General features: G+C 42.7%; 1 protein-coding gene across 3 annotated transcripts in view; it reads left to right on the top strand.

Moving 5' to 3' along the window:
• The window catches only part of LOC137336087 (uncharacterized), a 47379-nt gene extending 25737 nt beyond the window's left edge, over positions 1-21642 (top strand). The window contains exons 4-12 of one of the 3 annotated variants that reach the window (XM_068001577.1): positions 697-751; positions 5899-6039; positions 8961-9121; positions 11424-11522; positions 13588-13733; positions 16921-17104; positions 17649-17761; positions 20859-20943; positions 21172-21642. In XM_068001577.1, the coding sequence (XP_067857678.1) occupies positions 697-751; positions 5899-6039; positions 8961-9121; positions 11424-11522; positions 13588-13733; positions 16921-17104; positions 17649-17761; positions 20859-20943; positions 21172-21228 (1041 nt within the window). In that variant the 3' untranslated portion in view covers positions 21229-21642. Of the gene's footprint in view, positions 1-696; positions 752-5898; positions 6040-8960; positions 9122-11372; positions 11523-13587; positions 13734-16920; positions 17105-17648; positions 17762-20858; positions 20944-21171 lie in introns of all 3 variants that reach the window. The other 2 variants (XM_068001576.1, XM_068001575.1) reach the window with 2 other exon arrangements.
• The last annotated feature ends 523 nt before the right edge of the window (positions 21643-22165 follow it).

Genomic DNA, 22165 nt, shown 5'->3' with positions numbered 1-22165 from the left:
CGTGAGTCCATTTCATCTTTTACTTTATCCAAGAACGTTTGATGTTGACTCTTGGTCCAAAAGTAGTTTCCACTCTGCAGCAATGTACATTCAATGACTCATTTGGCCTGTCAAACCCAGGACATCCACAGTGCCCTCTCTACCGCCACCTGCTGACCTCTCCTTCAAGGAACATGAAGTTAGTGCACTCCCTCCCCTCGAAAAGAAAGTGACGCTAATATCTATTTAATCACCACTCATGCTTTACAGTGGGTTTCACTCCAGTCCCCAGCACTTGTGTTCTGTAGTAAACTGTATTACAAATACTTTTATTCACGTCTATGTTTTTGGGAAGATTATCCAAAAGAGGGATGTCACCCGCTTAGTGCCAAGGTGCTATTATACCTTGTGAGGCATCACCTTTATGGTGCCCCATCCAACGTCCGCACTCATGGATTTTCCAGCATAGCTGAATGGATAGGAAACCTGGACAGTGTATACCTGTCGAGCGCAAATGGATTTGGTTAGTCTGCTGTGATCACTGGTTGAGATGAGCAAACGTCGCACGGACCAGTGAGGGAAACTGGCGCGTTACTTGTATATCTCGGTACCACACTGTGAAATACTCGTCTAATAGGTGCTCTAAAATGAAAAAAAATAAACAAGTTACGAGGATTGAGCGTTTTTTGCCTCTAATCTTTTTTTAAATTTTCACAGGGCAATGCTACACTCTACCTTTACCCGCACTTCCAAGCCCTCGAACAGATCGAAGGTAAATACACAGTGACTCTCAGAGTTAGAGACAACAGGAAGGGAAATGCTCACTTTGTCAGTCACCGTAATCCAATAAAGTTTCAACTGTTGAACTGTGAGCCTTCCACAAGCAGCATGCCTCCGAGAATAATCGATGCTTCCTATATGTTACGAGGAGGGATTGGGAATTGAAAATAGGAGGTGACGTGTTAAAGCAACGCAGCATTAAACAGTGAGAACGTGCTCCATTGGCCGGGAAACCGTTCGAATACATCCTCGGGAGTTGATCGTCATTTTGTGTGGGCTGCGTCATGTTGGAAATTGTGGGTTGATAGGCAGGTTATCCAATTGCGCTTCCCAGAGTAAGTTTTGATATTGGTCTTTTGGCAGTGATGAAGAGATAAGCGAGTGAGAAAGAGAGATAGAGAGGAAGCAAGAGAGATAGTAAGAAGTGAGAGAGAGAAAGATAGAAGCAGACATATGAGACATATTTTCCATTAGAACAAAGAAGGTTAACAGACGATCTGATAGCGGCTCAGAATTATGAGGGGTTTTGAGAAGGAGAATCGAGAACATTGCCACTGATCGCTGAATCGATAACTAAAGGGAATAAGTTTCAAATTATCACCTAAATAGAGAGGTTAGGAGAGTTTTTTCATGCGGTTGGTTGTTGGAATATGGAAAGTCCTGCTGGTGGGGGACACAGATCCAGAATAGCTTTTAAAAGGGACGGGGATCAATAATTAACAAAGGAACAAAAAAATTAAAGATTACGGGGAAAAGGAAGAAATGGGATAATTCTGTCAGAGAGCTAGCACAAGAGCAATGCGCCGAATGGCCTCCTCCTGCTTTGTAAAATTCTGCAATTCTCTTTATTTGTTGTCAGGATGTATCTATTTCCACGTACATGGGATGCTGAGGATTTTATTTGTAGTTTAACCTTTATTATGTTAGTGTTCATGAGACAAGTAATACAAAGGCATTGGAAGGCTTGGAGCACGCATCAAAAAGGTGGGTTTGAATAAAAGAGCCGATTGTGTCAGCCGTAGCTCAGTGGTAGCATTCTCACCTGAGTCAGAATACAGGAGGTTAAAGGTTTCCAGAACTCGAGCACATATTCCAGGCTGACACTTCAGTGCAGTATTCAGGGAGGTGCCATATTTTGAATGGTTAAAGCGAGGGAGAGAAAAAACAGGGAAATACAGGCCAGTTAGCCTAACGAGTGGGGAAAATGCTAGAGTCTATTATCAAAGATGTGATAACAGAACACTTGGAGCGCATTAACGGGATTGGACAAAGTCAGAATGGATTTAAAAATGGTAATCAGGCTTAACAAATCTACTGGAGTTTTTTGAGGAGGTAACTAGTAGAATAATTAGGGGAGAACCAGTGGATATGGTGTATTTGGATTTTCAGAAGGCTTTTGATAAGGTCCCACACAAGAGGTTAGTGTGCAAAATTTAAGCACATGGGATTGGGATTGAATGGATTGAGAATTGGTTGACAGACAGGAAACAGAGAGTAGGAATAAACGGGTCTTTTTGCGGGTGGCAGGCACTGACTGGTGGGTACCGCAGGGATCAGTGCTTGGGCCCCAGCCATTCACAATATATATCAATGATTTGGATGAGGAACTAAATGTAACATTTCCAAGTTTGCAGACGACACAAAACTGGGGTGGAATGTGAGATGTGAGGAGGATGCAAAGAGGCTCGAATTTGATTTAGACAAGTTGAGTGAGTGGGCAGGAACATGGCAGATGCAGTACAACGTGGATAAATGTGTTTGTTGTAAAAACAGAAAAGCAGATTTTTATCTGAATGTTGATAGATTGGGAAAAGGGAAGGTGCAACGAGACCTGGGTGTCCTTGTACACCAGTCGCTGAAAGCGAGCATTCAGGTGCAGCAAGCAGTTGGAAAGGCGAATGGTATGTTGGTCTTCATTGCAAGAGGATTTGAGTACAGGAACAGGGATGTCCTACTGCACTTATACAGGGCCTTTTTGAGACCACATCTGGAGTATTGTGTGCAGTTTCGGTCTCCTTATCTGAGGAAGGATTTCCTTGCCATGGATGGAATGCAACGAAGGTTTACCAGACTGATTCCTGGGATGGCAGGACTGACGTGTGGGGAGAGTTTGGGTCGACTATGCCTATATTCACTAGAGTTTAGAAGAATGAGAGGTGATCTCATCGAAACATATAAAATTCTAACAGGACTAAACAGACTAGATGCAGGGAGGATGTTCCCGATGGCTGGGGAGTCCAGAACCAGGGGTCACAGTTTCAGGATACGGAGTATGCCATTTAGAACCGAGATGAGGAGAAATTTCTTCACTCAGAGGGTGGTGAACCTGTGCAGTTCTCTACCACAGAAGGCACTGGAGGCCAATTCATTAGATGTATTCAAGAAGGAGATAGATATATTTCTTAATGCTAAAGGGATCAAGGGATATGGGGTAAAAGCGATAACGGGATACTGAGCTAAACGATCAGCCATGATCTTTTTGAATGGCCGAGCAGGCCCGAAGGGCCGAATGGCCTACTCTTGCTCCTATTTTCTATGTTTCTATGTTTCTATATTGCTCCCTCAACCAACACCAACAACACAGATTATCTGGTCATTTATCTCATTGCTTTTTTTCATTCGCTAATGGGATGTGGGCGTCGCTGGCGAGGCCGGCATTTATTACCCATCCCTAATTGCCCTTGGGAAGGACCTTGCTGTGCATAATGACTGATCCTTCTTGGCCGTGAAACACTTTGGGACAATGTGAGGAAGTGAATGGCTTTCTATAAATGGGAGTTATTTCTATGTATCAACTATTAAACCGACCACTAGCTGTCTCTTCCTGAAGGTTTTTCTGTTCTCCCCATCTATACACGTGGATCTCCTCGTTCTGATGAAGTATCCCAGCTGAAACCTTAACCTCCCTTTTCTATTCTAAACGGTGACTGATCTGCTCGGTATTTCCGCTGTTTTCTGTTTTCCATTTAACCACCCAATCTGTTGATGTTTCTCTTTTATTCTCTGGTGATGCGAATTTCGCCGTCTCTAAAAATTTCACAGTAGAACATCGTTTTCAAGGATACATGTTTTGAGATTAGTGATTGGAATTTTTTTACTTGCAATTATTTTGATTTGAACCAGGATTGTGATCCTATAACACACAAGAGATTATTCCACAAGACAGGAAGGGATGGAAATAGAAGGGAGGTTTCTGTAGGAGATTGAAAACTGTCCGCTCTAAAGAAAGCAAAGCACGGTTGTGATGGGATATTTGTGGACAAGGTGAGAGTTCACTAGCGGGTGTTACATAGCTCAGTGCCAGTACAATTTCTGTTTACGGGCCATGGAATAATTATGAATGGGAGTCAGATAGGTCTGAGTTTGACGATGATGCCAAATCTGATGGAGTGGTGTGAAATAGCAGAGACAAGACAAACCAAATAAAATGGGTCTGTGTGGGTTGGGAAGGTGGGCTGAAGAATGACAAATGGCATTTAATGTGGGCAGTTTCAAGGTAATGAAAGCGGAAAAGTGAAATGAATAGTGGGGATTTGGACTGAATGGTGAATAAAGAACCGGGATTGAAATTAAATGGGAAATCAGCAAGTGAAATATAAACTAAATGGGGAATAAAACGGGAATATAAATTAAATTGGGAATAAACAGGGGGAATAGAAGTTAAATTGGAAATTAACAGGGAGATTAGGAACTAAGTGGGGAATACACGGGGAATAGAAACTAAATGGGAAATAAACAGGGGAATAGAAACTAAATGGGAAATAAACGAGGAATATAAACTAAATGGAGAACAAACAAGGGAATAGAAACTAAATGGATAATACACTGGGAACAGAAACTAAATGGGGAACAAGCAGGGGAATAGAAAGTAAATGGGGAATAAACGGGGAATAGAAATTAAATGGGCTATAAACAGAAGGAATAGAAATTAAACGTGGAATATACAGGGAGAATGGAAATTATATCGGGAATATACAGGGAGGATAGAGACTAAATGGGGAATATACAGGGAGGATAGAGACTAAATGGGGAATATACAGGGAGAATAGAAATTAAATGGGGAATATACAGGGAGAATGGAAACTAAACGGGGAATATACAGGGAGAATAGAAACTAAATGGGGAATATACAGGGAGAATAGAATCTAAATGGGGAATATACAAGGAGAATAGAAACTAAATGGCGAATATACAAGGAGAATAGAAATTAAATTGGGAATATACAGGGAGAATAGAAATTAAATGGCGAATATACAGGGAGAATAGAAACTAAATGGGGAATACACAGGGAGAATAGAAACTAAATCGTTAATATACAAGGAGAACAGAAACTAAATGGGGAATATACAGTGACAATAGAAACTAAATGGGGAATATGCAGGGAGAATAGAAATTAAATGGGGAATATACAAGGAGAATAGAAACTAAATGTGGAATATACAGGGAGAATAGAAACTAAATGGGCAATATACAGGGAAAATAGAAACTAAATGGGAGATAAACGGGGAATAAAAGTTAAATGGTGAATAAATAGGGGGATTAGAAAGTAAATGGGAAATACACAAGGGAATAGAAACTAAATGGGGAATAAACAAGGGGAATAAAAACCAAATGAAATATAAATAGCGAGAATAGAAACTAGTAGAATCGAAACTTAGAGCAATTTGCAAAGCAGAGAATTAGAGTTGGGTGGAGCATGGACGTTTCTGTGCAATGAAGGTTGAGGAGCTGGGTGATAGGAAACTGAGGTACTACAGCACCGCCACTGACAGAAGATGCAATTACAGTGTGATGTTTACAAAGACAGTTTCTGTTATGAAAATGAATATCGGAATTTATAATGCAGAAAAAGTTGACAAAAATGTGTGACAGAAACCTGACTTGGGGAAAAAATTCAGGCAGGAACTGTGTACAGACATGAGAATTATTTTTCCTATATTTATATAATATAGCTAGCCCTTATTTTCTATGCAGGATATTATAGTGGGATCACTTTTGATTTAAAACAATCTAATATAAAAGGAGTCTGATCTACAACGAAAGCATTTCGCAATTTAAAAGACATGAAATGAAAGTCCCATTCCGGCAGCTGAACCTTTACTTCTGCTTCTGCTCACTGCTCGTTCTGTGCTCCCACAGGAATAGCAGACTACTTGGCCACCGAGATCAGCAGCTCCAAACAGAAGAAGTTTAGCCTGGTGACCTTTATCGATACCCCAGGGCTTGTGGATGGAGATATGACCTATGAATTTGATGTGGATAAAGCGCTGATCTGGATGGGTAAGAGATCAACCCGCACCGTGAGACACACACCAGTGCTCCACTATCACTTGGAAATTGCCGTCAGCACATTTTAATATTCAGATGTGGCAGATTGCTATAATTTTGTTTTATATTCATTCTTGGGATCTGGGCGTCGCTGGGAACCTTGGCATTTATCGCCAATCCCTCGTTGCCCTGAGAAGGTGATAGGGGATGTTGTTCTTGAACTGCTGATTCCTTTCCTTTGACTGAGTGGCTTGCTAGCTTGCTAGGCTACTTCAGAGGGGAGTTGTTAACCATGTTGTTGTGGGGCTGGAGTCACATATATGCTAGACAGAGTAAGGATGGCAGTTTCCCTTCCCGAAAAGACCATTAATAAACCAATTATTTTGTTAAATGAAAATCCGACAGCTTCATGGTCACGTTTACTGATAACAACGTTTTATTTCCAGATTATACTTTATCTCGCGTATTAGCATAGGCCTCTGGATTACTAGTTCAGTCACAGACTCAACATTAGCGTACCGTCGATTACTAGTCCAGTAACATAACCACTGCATTTCTGTGTCCTGTATTACTAGCTCTATAACATAACCAGTACATGATCGTACCCTGGATTACTAGTCTTGTAACATAACCACTACACTATCGTGTACTGGATTATTAGCCCCGTAACATATCCACTACACTACCGTATCTAATCCAAGATATCGGGAAATCAGGTGCCAAAGGAAACAGGGAGACCTGAGGGAGACCTGGGAGCTGTTCAAAAATGAGCAAGGGATTCTCTTGCTCTAAATTATTACCTTGCATCAGTTTTTAGAAATTAATCTAAGTTCAGATCTAAGTACAGCCTTCGGAGCCATGGTTTTAGGGTTCAGAAACTGAATGAAGGCTTGGTTGAAAAACTGAATTAAATTCGCTGTTTAAATGTGGAAAGAAAAGTGATAGGTTTAAGGAAAGAGTTTGAGCGAGTGAGAATGAAGTTGGTGATAGGACTGAGGAAGTGGAATGCACAGATAGTCAAAGTCAGAGGGCAGAAGTGTGTGGAGTAAAAGTGAATGGTATGGGAGGGGAAGTGAAGGATATGGGAGGGGAAGTGAAGGATATGGGAGGGGAAGTGAAGGATATGGGAGGGGAAGTGAAGGATATGGGAGGGGTGAAGGATAAGGGAGGGGTTGAAAGGTATGGGAGGGGATGAATGATTTGGGAGGATAAATGAACGGTATGGGAGGAAAAGTGAAGGATATGGGAGGGGGTGAACAGTATTGGTGGGGAAGTGAAGAGTATGGGAGGGGGTGGAGCTTTATAGAAGGGGAAGTAAAGGGATTGGGAGTTGAAGTGTGGGTTATGGGAGGGGCTGAAGTGAATGAAAGTGGAAGTGATGGATATGGGAGGGGAATTTATGAGTATGGAAGAAGAAGTGAAGTGTATGGGAGGAGGTGAATGCTATGGAAGGGGATGTGAAGAATATGGGAGGGGGTGAAGGGTGTGGAAGGGGAAGGTAAGAGAATGGGAGGGGGTGACGTGTATTGGAGGGGAAGTGAAGAGTATGGGAGGGGGTGAAGGGAATTGGAGGGGAAGTGAAGAGTGTGGGAGGGGGTGAAGGGAATTGGAGGGGAAGCGAAGAGTATGGGGGAATGTGAAGTGTATGGGAGGGGAAGTGAAGAGTATGGGAGGGGGTGAAGGGTATTGGAGGGGAAGCGAAGAGTATGGGGGAATGTGAAATGTATGGGAGGGTGTGAAGAGTATGGGAGGGGAAGTGAAGAGTATGGGGGAATGTGAAGTCTATGGGAGGGGAAGTGAAGAGTATGGGAGGGGGTGAAGAGTATGGGAGGGTGTTAAGAGTATGGGAGGGGGTGAAGTATACGGAAGGGGAAGTGAATAGTACGTGGCGGGGGTGGAATTTGAGACTGGAGGAGGTTCCCGAAATAGGGTGGGGTAAGAGCTGCAAAGAAAACTGAAGGCTGGATGAGGGTTTTCAATTCAAGGAACCTGGAGAATAAGGATACAACGTAGGGAGTGAGGATGGGAGTGATGGGCGACCAGGACACAGTGTGACGGGATATGGGAGGCTGCGGAAGGAATTTAAAATGAATGTGTTAAACGAGTGTTGGCAGCGTTACATTTCATCATTTCAGGAATTGAAATTCCACTCAGGTAGAGTTTCAGTTTGCCTGTTGTACAATCAGATTCACTCTCCATTGTTCACATCCACTAAGAAAGTCCACACATGCTGGGGTAAAACCAACACCAATCACTGGTAAACGTCCCACTGATTGTTCACCCGGTGGTAAGGTTGTGTTGTCCTGCAGGGCCCTCTGAAATGAAGTAGGAGAAATACCGCCCAACAGCGACAGTCTACCCCATATCTTCCAATTAAAGAATGAGATGGCTGGTCACTCAGCGTATCCTAGAGTGGAACGGAACTTGCTTGGCTCAGGAATTAGATTTACTCAGTCTGTCGTAGAGTTTGGTTGAGTTCCAATCCAGAATTTCATGTGTAAAATGATCAATTGTTTCAATTATTCTGAGGATGAGGGCCGTACTACATTTGTCGACCATCCGTAGTTGCCCGAAGAAAGTGGATCTCTTTGAAGCAATTGTACAACTGGGTGTCTTTCTACATCACTGCAGATGACATTAAGTAACAATCACATAGTACGGGAGTGGAGTCACATATAGGGCAGACCGGGTTGGGCTGGCAGGTTCCTTTCTCCGAAGGGATGCGAGTGAATGTTAGTTGATGTTTTTTATGACAATCCAGCAGTTTTCATAGTCATTTTTCTGGTGCCTCAGTCCGACACCTTTCAGTGTACATACCCACCCGGTGTGTTACGTCATTGTACAATATTAAGATACACTTTGGACATATTACTTCGAACGTGGAGATACCTCTTCGTGCATAATCGAAATTTTCAATTGTTTTCTGTCTGCAGGTGAGCAGGCCGATCTGATCTTTGTTTTCTTTGACCCGATGGGCCAGGCCCTGTGCAAGCGGACACTGAACGTGGTGGAAAAGCTCAACGAAAAACACGGCGATAAACTCAAGTTCTATCTGAGCAAAGCCGATGAAGCTGGTCTTGAGAGTGACAGACAGGTACAGACACAATTCACTTTATTGCATCCGAGAATCCCCTTCCTGGATGAATTTCCAAATTCTGAGATTTTATCACGGTGCTCTATGAAAAGAATGACCAATTAAGGACAATAAAAGGTAGATGCAATGTGGAATCCATGTGCACAATGAGATTCTGTATTCACACCGCCTTCAATTTGTCCTCGCACACATATAGTAAGGTACTCCATTTGAATGAGAGCGTTATGCCATTAAAAGTCCCAAGCCAACTCATTAATTAAATAAGAGGGTGTGCAAATGGATTCCCATTTAAAAGTCATATATTCTGTCCTTGTTTTTATATGCTACTTTGATTTCATATTGTTACTTATAATTAAGTAGCAAAGCTCACTGCAATTTGGGAAGTCGATTTTGTTGAAGCTTGTTGGACTTTCTCTGCTCAGGAGTGGGGAGACGTAAACCTGATTACGGTCCAGCGCCACCACACTGGCGGGATATAGTTACAGGATAGTTAAGTAGTTTCCATTATAAACGTGATAAAGGAATTCATAACAGGAAAAAGATTGACACGGAAATGTGACAACAGGATGTTAGGCGTTGTACACACGACGTACGCGCAGACATTAGATTTTAGTATACTGTAGGTAATAAAATGATTAACAGTTGACAATTGCAGTCTGTTGCAATAGCAGACAAAGTGCTCCATATTGCGAACTGTACTCCAATCCTGACTCTGTGCATCGGGTCTATATTGACGACATCAGCAGCATCTGTCGAGTGGCACAAACACAAAGTAACGTAAAAGAGATCTGGGATCAGATTAACAGCACAGTAAATCCATTTAAAATAATGTTTTGATGGTACTAGAGGAATGTCGCGCAAAACAGATACCAGGCTGGACTCCATGTGTGGTCGGGTATTCAAAGGTTCGCACCCCAGATGTCGTGAGTTCAAAACCCACCACAGGAAAGTGTGAAATTTAATTCAATAAAATCTGATAATTTGTGGACTTGCACCAGAAGAAATGACCGAGAATGTTACTGAAGTTCAAGAGGACATATATGATCCCCAGGCAGGGTTCAGGGTTTGAAGAGGATAGCGGAATCGGCTAACATTCATTCCTTAACCAACAGCACCAAAGGAGAGATTAACTAGTCATTTATCTCAATGCGGCGTTTGTCCTGAAATTCCAACATATTTCCTAATGTCCTTCAGGAAAGGGAGCTTGCCACTACTACCTGGTGTGTTCCAACACATAACTCCAGTTCCACACGACGAGTTGAACCCTTACTGCTCCCAAGGTAACTAACGATGGCCAATAATTCCAGCTACGTCCCAAGAGCAAATTTAATAAAATGCTTGTAAGGGCAGTACAAAAACGTGAAAAGAGGGTGGGGAATTGATGTGATACAAGCTATTAATGCCACTTCGTTGCATTCATGCTCCTTCTCCGGCAGTTTGATCATCCATTCATCCCTCCATCTCATCACAATAAAGCAGCAGATAATCTCATTCCCAGCAGGATCTAAAAGAGAAAAGTGAAAAACTATTTTGGATTCAGTGCCTAAATATCTAAAACAGTAAACTGTCTTCCCTTAATTCAGGTACGTACTGAGCTGCAGTGAATCTCCAGAGTCCTCTGCTGTGTTTCAGGTTTCAAGTGCAGTCTTTGTAAACCATATTAATTCAGATATAATTGATATTTTGCAGATCAACACTAACGTTACAAGATATATAAGAGGATGCAGCACTGATTGGCTTTCACCAGCTTCACACTGATTGCACAGATGGCTCCCATTTATTCCTAATGTAAATAGTAGCACACTCGCCTCTGAATCAGGAGGTCATAGGTTCATGCCCCATTCTATAACTTGGACCCATAATCTAGGCTGACACTGCAGTGCAGTGCTGGGGGAGTGCGGCACTGTCGGAGGTACCGCCTTTTGGATCAGAAGTTAAACTGACGCCTCGCCCGCCTGTTCAGGTGGATGTAACAGATCCCCTGGCACTATTTGAAGAAGAGGGAAATGTTGGCCAACATTAATTCCTTAACCAGAACGACGATAAGACAAAATAACTGTCATTTTTTCTCAATACTGTTTACAGGACCTTGCTGTGCGCAAATACTCCACCGCATTAGCCTGTAAAATAAAAGTGACTGTACATTAGATATGTTTCATTGGTTGTGAAGCACATTGGGACATTTTGATGATAGGAAAAGCTCTATAAAAATGGCAATTCTTTATTTCTAATCCAATGTTGTTTCCTATAGGCCGGACGTGTGCTCAAATTTACAGTGGGATATGTTTGTGTTCTTCTTCAGAGAGTGATGATGCAGATAGTACAAGAGCTGTGCAAGAGACCCGGGCTGAACAAGTGTGGCTTTGATATGCCGACCATCTACATCCCAGATCCAAATAGGGTAGGGCCGTCTTTTCTGAATGTTAATCAGAAATAGACTGACCTAACAGACGCAACGGTCTATGAAGGTTAACCGTGTGTTTGCAATGTGCATGCTGGATAAGAAACTGATTGCAATCTCGTAGGCAGAGGTAGGGGTTGATCCACATAAAGCCAGATCACAATTTCAGTCATGTAGGGCACGATGTTGGTTGACTGCTGTAAACCAAATTCATAAATGATTTGAAAGAGAGACCTGATGGAGTGTTAACAAGGTTCCATATCACACATTTGCGCGTGGGAGTTGGGAATTTAAATCATTTTCCTTTAGTTATTCTCTACATGGAGGTAGTGCTGCCTAGGTCGTATTCATTGTCCCTCCCAAGCTAACCTGAAAGGTGATGGTGGGCCATCTCTTTGATTCTTTGAAGTCTTGTGATACTGGTGCTCCCAAGATGGCTTCAGGTGAGCCATTACGGGATAATGACCCAATAAGATGAAGGAATCGTGATGTAGGTCCCTGTGAGCCTGATGTGTGACATGAACGGGAACTTGGAGGTGATGGAGTTCCCATGATTTTGCTGTGCTTGTCCTTCTTGGTGGTAGAGTTCGCAGAGGAGAAACGTGTTGATGAAGTTCCTGGTTGAGTTGCTGCAATACATCCTGCAGATCATACAGTAGCCGCATTGTGCCGAAAGTGGAGGGGTGGGTATTAGGTCGAATACAGGCCGATTGAGGGGTTGGGTCCAGTTGTCGCTGATATTCTTGATTTTGGATAAGTGTGGGGTGAGGCATTTGGGCCTCGGAAACTCTAGAGATGTGCATACAATGCAAGATTACGTGAACGGTTAAGAAGTTGGGAGGAAACGTGGGGATCGTAATAAATCATTGAACGTCCAAAAGCAGTGTTGCAAGGACATTGTGAAGGTAAATAGAGATTTAGGTTATATTGCTACAACAGTGCAATATAGAACTAAGGACACTATACCGAGGCATTGATACCTGGAATATTGTGCCCAGTTTTTTTCGCCACACATGGTGAGGGATATCGAGGCCGGGAGAAGTTACAGAGGAGAGCGATAAAAGCAATACCCATTCTTGGGCTTCTTTTTTATTGGGGTAGGCTAGATAAGTTTGAGAGACTTTCATAAGAGGAATGTTAGCTCGGTAGAGATACAACTGAGGGTATTAAAACGATGAAGAGATTCAATTCTGCTCAGTTGTATGGATCGTGAGTATAAAAAACGTCAGCAAAGTGTTTATTTTAGATATTCGGGCTCAGAGTTCTCAATCCCTGGAGTATTTACGGGGTCGCATTGATTGTTGTGGTCTCCTGGAGCTTTCCTCGATTACCTTAGAGGGTCAGAGAAGAATTTCACTGAGTTTTCCGAAATTGATCTCAGTTCTTTTTCTGTGTTTTGCCTTTCCCAGGAGACTATGACTCGGAGGAGGTCGATATTGTCCGTTGGCTGCACTGTCTCTGCTGGGTGGGCTTTATCAATCTAAGGACCTTTAAACAACTTTTACGTATATTCGTATGTGTATCCTAATTGAGAATGTCAAATAACTCCGCTTTTATTGAAAAGCCTAGGCGAGGGCACAAGGATTATACGGAGGTTGAAAAGAGCGGTAGAGCAGAATAAGGAATGGTCAAACATCGTCAAATTTGGGTTTGAAAAAACAGTGGATACTGGGACGAAAGGGATGGTCATGTCGGCCGGGAACCTTTGTATTCTGGCGTCCATAGAAAGATTGGGGTAATTTTAAATTTGAGCGTTAGTGTCGAACGGGCGATGTCTGATCGGCAGCTCGTTGCACAACTCTCCTGACTTTCCTTTCCATGGCAGCCATCCAATATCTAACCAATGTCGCCATTTTCACACAATTGCCAAAAGTTCAAATTACCCCCATTCAGTTAGAGTAGAAAACAATGCCATTAATCATCAGTTCAATACAGTCAGGAGGCAGGGAGCTCGCCGAATTATCAGTTCAATCATCAACGTGGATAAGAGAATGCTCAGAGTAGCTTTGGGTATGAGATGCCACTAATGAATCAGTTGATTCTCTTATGTCCATTGGATTGGCAGCCAACACGTTGTGTGAATCAGATCCAAGAGGTGTGCACGACAATAGAAAAGGCGATAAACCAGAGAGTTCAGAACACGCTGAACCAGCTGGAGAAGGACTGCGAGCTGATCATCCACTCAAGCAGGTGCAAACTCGAAGAGAGCAGGTGAGGCTTTAGTGTGTGTTGTGTTCAGGACAATTGCAGTCAGACTGGGGAAACAATGATGGGGATAAACAACATTGTCAGGAACAGTTACAGAAAAATGATATTATAATTGAGGACGGCATGGGGTTCTTTATCATGTTCGGAAAGTTGGGTTTGTTTTCTTCAGAAAATATGATACTTCAAGGTGATTTAATCGAAGATTTCAAGTTTATGTGGGGAGGTGACAGAAATTATTGTGAACTGTTCATTTACCAAGGCACACGAGGTAGAATCGGGGAATTAGGAGCAAGAAGAGCAATCGGATGACACTTTTTATCCAAAATGTATTGAGAACGTAACTCAGTTACCAAGGAAGAGAATTGAAGCATGGAGGACGTAAAACCTGGAGTCAGGTTTGAGTTATGTGTAAGTGGATGTACAAAGCTTTCAAAGCAAAATTGGACTTTGAAGCATTAATAACTATGGAGGGATTGGATGTAAATGTTACGCGAGCATATCTTCGATTTGGACCGGACAGATTGCTGAATATTCCAGGTTGCGCCCCTGAGTCACCCATCTACTGCTTAAATCTTCATCCGTGCTTTTCTTACCTCCAGGTTCGACGATTCGAACGCTCTCCTGGCCGGTCTCTGATCATCCACAGTCTATGCACTTCAGCTCAGGCAAAACGCTGCTGCCCATATCCTAACTCGTAACAAGTTCCGTTAACCCATTATACCTGTGCTCGCTCCCGGTCCAGCAATACTTCGATTTTAATATTATCATCCTCATGTTCAAATCCCTCCATGGCCTCGCTCATCCTTATCTCTGTAACCTCGTTCAGCCCTATAACCCCCCGAGATCTCTGTGTTCCTCCTTCTGGCCCCTTTTTTTTATTCTTTCTTGGGATGTGGGCGTCGCTGGCGAGGCCGGCATTTATTGCCCATCCCTAATTGCCCTTGAGAAGGTGGTGGTGAGCCGCCTTCTTGAATCGCTGCAGTCCGTGTGGTGAAGGTTCTCCCACAGTGCTGTTAGGAAGGGAGTTCCAGGATTTTGACCCAGCGACGATGAAGGAACCGCGATATATTTCCAAGTCGGGATGGTGTGTGACTTGGAGGGGAACGTCCAGGTGGTGTTGTTCCCATGTGCCTGCTGCTCTTGTCCTTCAAGCTAGTAGAGGTCGCGGGTTTGGGAGGTGCTGTCGAAGAAGCCTTGGCGAGTTGCTGCATCGCATCCTGTGGATGGTACACACTGCAGCCACGGTGCGCCGGTGGTGAAGGAAGTGAATGCTTCGGGTGGTGGATGGGGTGCCAATCAAGCAGGCTGCTTTGTCCTGGGTGGTGTCGACCTTCTTGAGTGTTGTTGGAGCTGCACTCATCCAGGCAAGTGGAGAGTATTCCATCACACTCCTGACTTGTGCCTTGTTAATGGTGGAAAGGCTTTGGGGAGTGAGGAGGTGAGTCACTCTCCGCAGAATACCCAGCCTTTGGCATGCTCTTGTGGTCACAGTGTTTATATGGCTGGTCCAGTTAAGTTTCTGGTCAATGGTGACCCCTGGGATGTTGATGGTGTGGGATTCAGCGATGGTAATGCCGTTGAATGTCAAGGGGACGTGGTTAGACTCTCTCTTGTTGGAGATGGTCATTGCCTGGCACTTTTCTGGCGTGAATGTTACTTGCCACTTTTGCGCATGTCCCACCTCCTTCGCCGCACCATTGTCGGCCGTGTCTTCAGCTGTGAAGATCCTAAGCTCTGGAATTCCCTCCCTAATCCTCGCCGCCTCTCCACCTCTCTCTTCCTTTAAGCCACTCCTTAAAAGCTACCACTTTGGATCAGCTATCCTAATATTTCCTTCTTTGGCTCGTTGCCAATTTTTGTCTGATTACGCTCCTGTGCAGCGCCCTGGGACATTTCACTGGGTTAAAGGCGCTATATGGTTAAAGTTTGAGAAATGGAGGGGGAAAGGTGGTGGTGAGGCAGTGCTAGCGGAGGATTCTGTAATAACGATAGAACGTAGTGATATCCTAGACGATGCAATGAGACAGAATTTAAGTGGATAAATTTAAGGAATATGAAGGGCTATGGTACAAAACTCGATGTGAATTACAAAACATCAAACCTATGAGATAGAGCGGGGGGGGGGGGGGGGAACAGCAACCAGTTCAGAGCGATAATGTAAGAACAACCAGTCATTAATATTGGGACGTTTTAGCAATCCCAAGGTAGACGGGAATAAACGTAATACACCTGGTCAAAGTAGAGAAAACTTCTTGGTACTGCAGCAACAGATCAATAAAAATGGATCTGTCCAAAACTACCTGAGCAAGAAAGTTGGCAAAAGGGTAAATAGGTCAGCAGTGAGAATATTGATATATGAGGTAGAGAGTTCAAATAAATACATTACTAAAAGGAGAAAGGAGTGCATCAAGATAGGGAGTAATTTTACCGTGAGCATTAGTGTAAACTGGTGAGTTTGTTTCGGCCGCCTGTTTTACGCCCCGCCCTATTTCCATTCCTATTGAAGTCAATCAGGAGAGATGGAAAACGGGCGGTCGCTTCGTTAGCCCCCATTTTGCACTATTGGCCAAAATTAAAATTATCCCCCATTAAAAGTCAACTGAAACTTAAAACAGAGATATCCGATAAAGTTTGGGCTAACGATATTAAAAATAAGGAATTATAGAAAGGCTAGTGGGGGATTTTAAAGGGAGATTGGAAAGGCGAAAATGGAATATTACAAAAAGGATAGCAGATAATTGGAACGCAAATAGTAAGGGGTTTTATGTATATATAAAGTATAAACAAATAGTTAGAGAGGGTAGGACTGCTAAGGAATTAAGAATTCAGGGTGGGTGTGGCGTTGGATAATTTTAACTCTGGCGATGGCGTAAAATGAACGATATTGAATTAGCCGTCTATTAAACACCAGGAAGTCAATGAAAGGCAAAATCGCGCGGGGAATATAATGGGCGGAAAATTCGTTTCCACCTGTTTTGTATCCCTGCCCATGTCCAATTCCACTTCCATTGAGTGTAAATGAGATGAAGGTGTAGTGTAGGCAGATGAACTCAGATATTAAGAAATGCTCCAGTTTCGGATCACTGGTGTTGATTTCTGGTGTCATGCGGTGCTAAGTGACCATTATTACAGTAATTTGGTGGAGGTTAGGAAGCTGTTTGCCGCCAGTTACTTAATACAGTGATTCCAGCTTTCATTTCAGTGAACAAGCATCTAAGAACAGGTCAGCCTGGATCAAGCGAATGTTCTTCAGCTCCTTGGCATACCTCGTACCACTCTCACTGCTGACAAGTTTCATCATTTCCAACACATCAAGAGAAAGCCTCAACGATATTATGGGAGAGGACATGGCCAACATTTCGCAGATCTGGGCGGTATGGCTCTCTTTTAATATCCTGAGTATAAACAGTCAGAGTCCGTCAGTGCTAGCGGCCTATCTGTTTGATGGGACAGTGTGGAAGGTGCACTACCCTTTACCTGACCAGTGTTGTACCTGTCCTCTGACTGTTTGATGGGACAATATAGGAGCTTTACTTTATATCTAATGTGTGCTGCACCTGTCCTCTCAGTATTTGATGGGACAGTGTAGAGGGGGTTTTACTCTCTATCTAAACCGTGCCGTAGATGCCCTTGGACTGTTTGATGGGACAGTGTGGAGGTCGCTTTACTCTGTACCTAACCCGTACTGTACCTACCCTGGGAGTGTTTGATGGGACAGTGAAGAGGGAGCTTAACTCTGAATTTAACGGTGCTGTACTTGCCCAGGGTGTGCTTGATAGGACAGTTTAGAGGGAGCTTTACTCTGTATCTAACCCGTAGTGTACCTGTCCTGGGACTTTTAGATGGCACACTGGAGATGGAGCTTTACTCTGTATGCAACCCGGTCAATATACTTTTTTTTTCTTCTCTTCTGGCTAGTGGTGCGTATCTACAACCTGGAACTGGCTAACTGGGGACAGCTACCTTCTGGCCCTGATCATGCTGATTGCATTCACGTTCGTTTCGCTCTTCCTTTCAAAATCCTACTCCAGGTAATATGAACATTATTCTTACTCCTGACTCCTGACAACTGATACACACTTAGGAATGAGATTTCCACCCTGTGAGAAACATACCGTGTCACTCAAACATAAACTATGTAAGCTAGGAGAGAAAAACAGAAAGAGAGAGACAGGTATAGAATCAGAGACACTCAGAGAGAGATGGGGAGTCAGAGGCAGGGGTAGAAACAGAAAGACAGAAAAGACACAGAGAAAGATAAAGAGATATATTTAAAGAGACCGAAGGAGACAGAGACATCCTTCATGACCTCTCAACACCTGACCAACAAGGTTAAGTCTGAACACTATCTAGTCTCATTTGCCGTACTCACCCCTGATCCGCTGTCAACATTACCATTCTCACCATCCATCCATGAGGAAAAAGAAACTCTTGCCTAGTTTCCTCACAAACTTCCTGACAATTTTCCGACTCCCTCGCCTTTAGATTAACATCTCCCCTCTCCAAATTCTGCCTTGCTCCGTACATCAGTTGTTCTCACAAGTCGAACCTTCGCTCCTCATGCCACAGAGGGGCAGATTTCTGTGTATCCTTGCAAACAACTCGGCCACTCATCACTTTTCATATATGGCCTCTAGATACACTGTACAGTTCATATATAACTCTATATACACTGTACAGATTATGGGTAACTCTATATACACTTTCCAGTTGACGGGTAAATCTATTTACACTCTACAGTTCCTGGGTAACTCTATACACATTGTACACTTTATGGGTAAATCTATAAACACTACTCCTTTGGCTAACTCTGTACATTGTGCACTTAAGGGGTAACTCTATACGTACTGTACAGTTTATGGGTAACTCTATACAGACTGTAGAGTTTATGGGTAACTATATATACATTGTACTATTGATGGGTTACTCTACATACACGATACAGTTTATGGGTAACTCTATATGTATTGTACAGTTCATGGGTAACTTTATAAACACTGTACCGTTTATGGGTATATCTATATATACTCTGTACAGTTGATGGGCAACTCTACATACACTGTACAGTTTATGGGTAAGCTTATGATATATTCATTGTGAAGTTTAGAGATCACTCCCAGGTATATATATATTACAGTTTAAGGTTGCTTCTAAGTAAATACATTGCAGCGTTTGGAGATTATATTATGGCATAACTGTATACAGTTTAATGCTCAGTATAAGAATTTACATTGTACGCTTTATGGATCAATCTACCATATGTACATTGGACAGGTTAAGATTCACAGTGCGGTAAAACATTCTACATTTTAAGTGTCGTTTTATGTAAATGCAAAACACAGTTTAAGGATCACTCAAAGGTATATATATTTAACGTTTAAGGGTCACTGTAAGTATAAGAGACTGTTAGCTAAGATAGAAGCTCATGGAATCGAGGGAAAAGTACGGACTTGGTTAGGAAGTTGGCTGAGCGAAAGGACACAGAGAGTAGGGATAATGGGAAGGTACTCACAGTGGCAGGATGTGACTAGTGGAGTCCCGCAGGGATCTATCTTGGGGCCAAAATTATTCACAATATTTATTAACGACTTAGATTAAGGCATAGAAAGTCTCATATCTAAGTTTGCCGATGACACAAAGATTGGTGGCATTGTAAGCAGTGTAGATGAAAACATAAAATTACAAAGCGATATTGATAGATTAGGTGAATGGGCAAAACTGTGGCAAATGGAATTCAGTGTCGACAAATATGAGGTCATCCACTTTGGATCAAAAAAGTATAGAACAGGGTACTTTCTAAATGGTAAAAAGTTAAAAACAGTGGATGTCCAAAGGGACTTAGGGGTCGTGTACATAGATCATTGAAGTGTCATGAACAGGTGCAGAAAATAATCAAGAAGGCTAATGGAATGCTGGCCTTTATATCTGGAGGACTGGAGTACAAGGGGGCAGAAGTTATGCTGCAGCTATACAAAACCCTGGTTAGACCGCACCTGGAGTACTGTGAGCAATTCTGGGCACCGCACCTTCGGAAGGACATAGTGGCCTTGGAGGGAGTGCAGCGTAGGTTTACTAGAATGATACCCGGACTTCAAGGGTTAAGTTACGAGGAGAGATTACACAAATTGTGGTTGTATTCTCTGGAGTTTCGAATGTTAAGGGGTGATCTGATCGAAGTTTATAAGATATTAAGGGGAACAGATAGGGTGGATAGAGAGAAACTATTTCCGCTGGTTGGGGATTCTAGGAGTAGGGGGCACAGTCTAAAAATTAGGGCCAGACCTTCCAGGAGCGAGATTAGAAAACATTTCTACACACATTGATACTAGCTCAATTGCTAAATTTAAATGTGAGATGGATAGCTTTTTGGCAACCAAAGGTATGAAGGGATATGGGCCAAAGGCAGGTATATGGAGTTAGATCACAGATCAGCCATGATCTTATCAAATGGCGGAGCAAGCACGAGGGGTTGAATGGCCTATTCCTGTTCCTTTGTTCCTATGTATATTATACATTTTATTGGTGACTCTAAATATACATATTGTTGATTTTTAGAGGACAGTTATCATAAACCGAACAGTTTTATGGGCCTCACGTGAAAGGAAAGCCTTTATACTCAGCCAGTGTGGTTCCGTTGGAAATAACCTCAGCTCCAAACCAGATGGCCTTTGTTGAAGTCCTATTGCTCAAGCCCATAATCTCAGCTGAGAAATTCGGGCCTTCAGCGAGAACCATCTACCTGTTCCAGTGGATTCAGGTGGACGTTGAAGACCCCATGACCCTATTCGAAGATGACCAGCGGGTTCTCCCGTCATTGCCAACATTGCACAGTCACCCAACACCACTGCAAACATACCAATTGGTGATTGTTATTTCTGGGATCTAATCACAAAAAAAATCTCACTTCTAATGTTCTGCCGAGAGATGGGATATAAATACAAGTATTTGCTTAAGGTGATTACACAAGATTATGAGACCAATTATACCTCTGATGTTTTCTTAGGAAGAATTCTGTAGTTGCAGTTTGCACATGTAAAAAAAAGGTAGTTTACAATTGAGGAGAAATGGAAACTGCTATTCCACAAATTGCATCTTGGGCTCTGCTGAATTGTTGTCTCTATTTTTCAGCACCAAAACTACCCTATCGAGGAAGGATAAAAAGAAACTAGAGGCAAAACTTGATTACGTCCAACGTGTTGTGGTTCAGAAAAAGGTAAAATTAATCTGTCTCCCCGCCCGTTAACTGATTTAAAAACTCGATCAGCGTTTATTTGTACATCTACATTTGCATTGCATTGGCCTTTGCAGGTCCTGTATTTACCTTCTGTATGTACATCTCTGTATCTCGACAATGATTGCAACTAGGCAGTCCAGTGTTTGATATAAATTCACTACTGGATCTCCTTTATTAAAACGGAGGGCTCTCTTTTCCCTGTTGCAGACACAGCTCTATGAGATGTATCTCCATCAGTGCGTCTCCGAACAGGACATGAGCTAAAACTGATCAGCAGTAGAACTTTGGAAAGAGCCTCCCTTGAGATAATAATATGGTGAGATTTCTAACGTTCCGTTCCCGTGACTACCTGTGACTAATTAAGCTTCCAGCAGGACTGAAGCAGCTACTTGCAGCTGCCTAGGACAACCTATTGAGCAAGTTCCCACATATCTACCTATCTGTTGTATGTGTTACACCCAGCCTTCCCTTAGTGTGCTGCTAATGCTCCATCCGACACACTCTTCCTCCTCCCTGTATCCCCATTGCTTTGGACTCATGAATCGTCGTACTGTCTCCAAGTTCTAATTCATTGGTCTCAGATACTGAAAACTGTGGGACTCTTTACCGCGTTCGCTCAATCCCTGCCTCCAACAATCTATATATGTAAAATAAAACTTTGGCCTCATCCAATTACTACATCTTGATTCATGGTCTCATTTTCTCACCTTTTGATAGCTATGTAGTGTCTTGCTTTATATCGGTCAGAAATGTCATCTCAGGATCCTCAGCAGATTACTTGGGCCTTGTGTTGCAAAACCCCCGTATCGACAGCTAAGCACATGTTTCAGTCACGTAATCTCAAACCCTGGGAATTATTCATCTCGGATTCCCTGGTCATTGTCCACACATTAATGTGGACCATTTGTTTTGTTGGTTCTGAAAGGAAGATCATTATTCTGATTAATTATAATTTCTCATTCAGTCGCCTAAACTCGCTGAATTAAATCGGGAGTCAAACAGTCTTTCTGAGAAAGTATAATGATGAGATGTGCTTTTAACTGTGGCAAATTGAATTCAATGTACACAAATGTGAGATCATCCACTTTAGATCAAAAAATAATAGAACAGGGTACTTTCTAAATGGCAAAAAGTTAAAAACAGTGGATGTCCAAAGGGACTTGGGGTTCAGGTACATAGATCATTGACGTGTCATGAACAG

Source organism: Heptranchias perlo, chromosome 20 (assembly GCF_035084215.1).
Source record: "Heptranchias perlo isolate sHepPer1 chromosome 20, sHepPer1.hap1, whole genome shotgun sequence".
In the NCBI taxonomy this organism is placed as follows: Eukaryota; Metazoa; Chordata; class Chondrichthyes; order Hexanchiformes; family Hexanchidae; genus Heptranchias; species Heptranchias perlo.
This window is presented reverse-complemented; position numbering and strand designations above follow the sequence as displayed.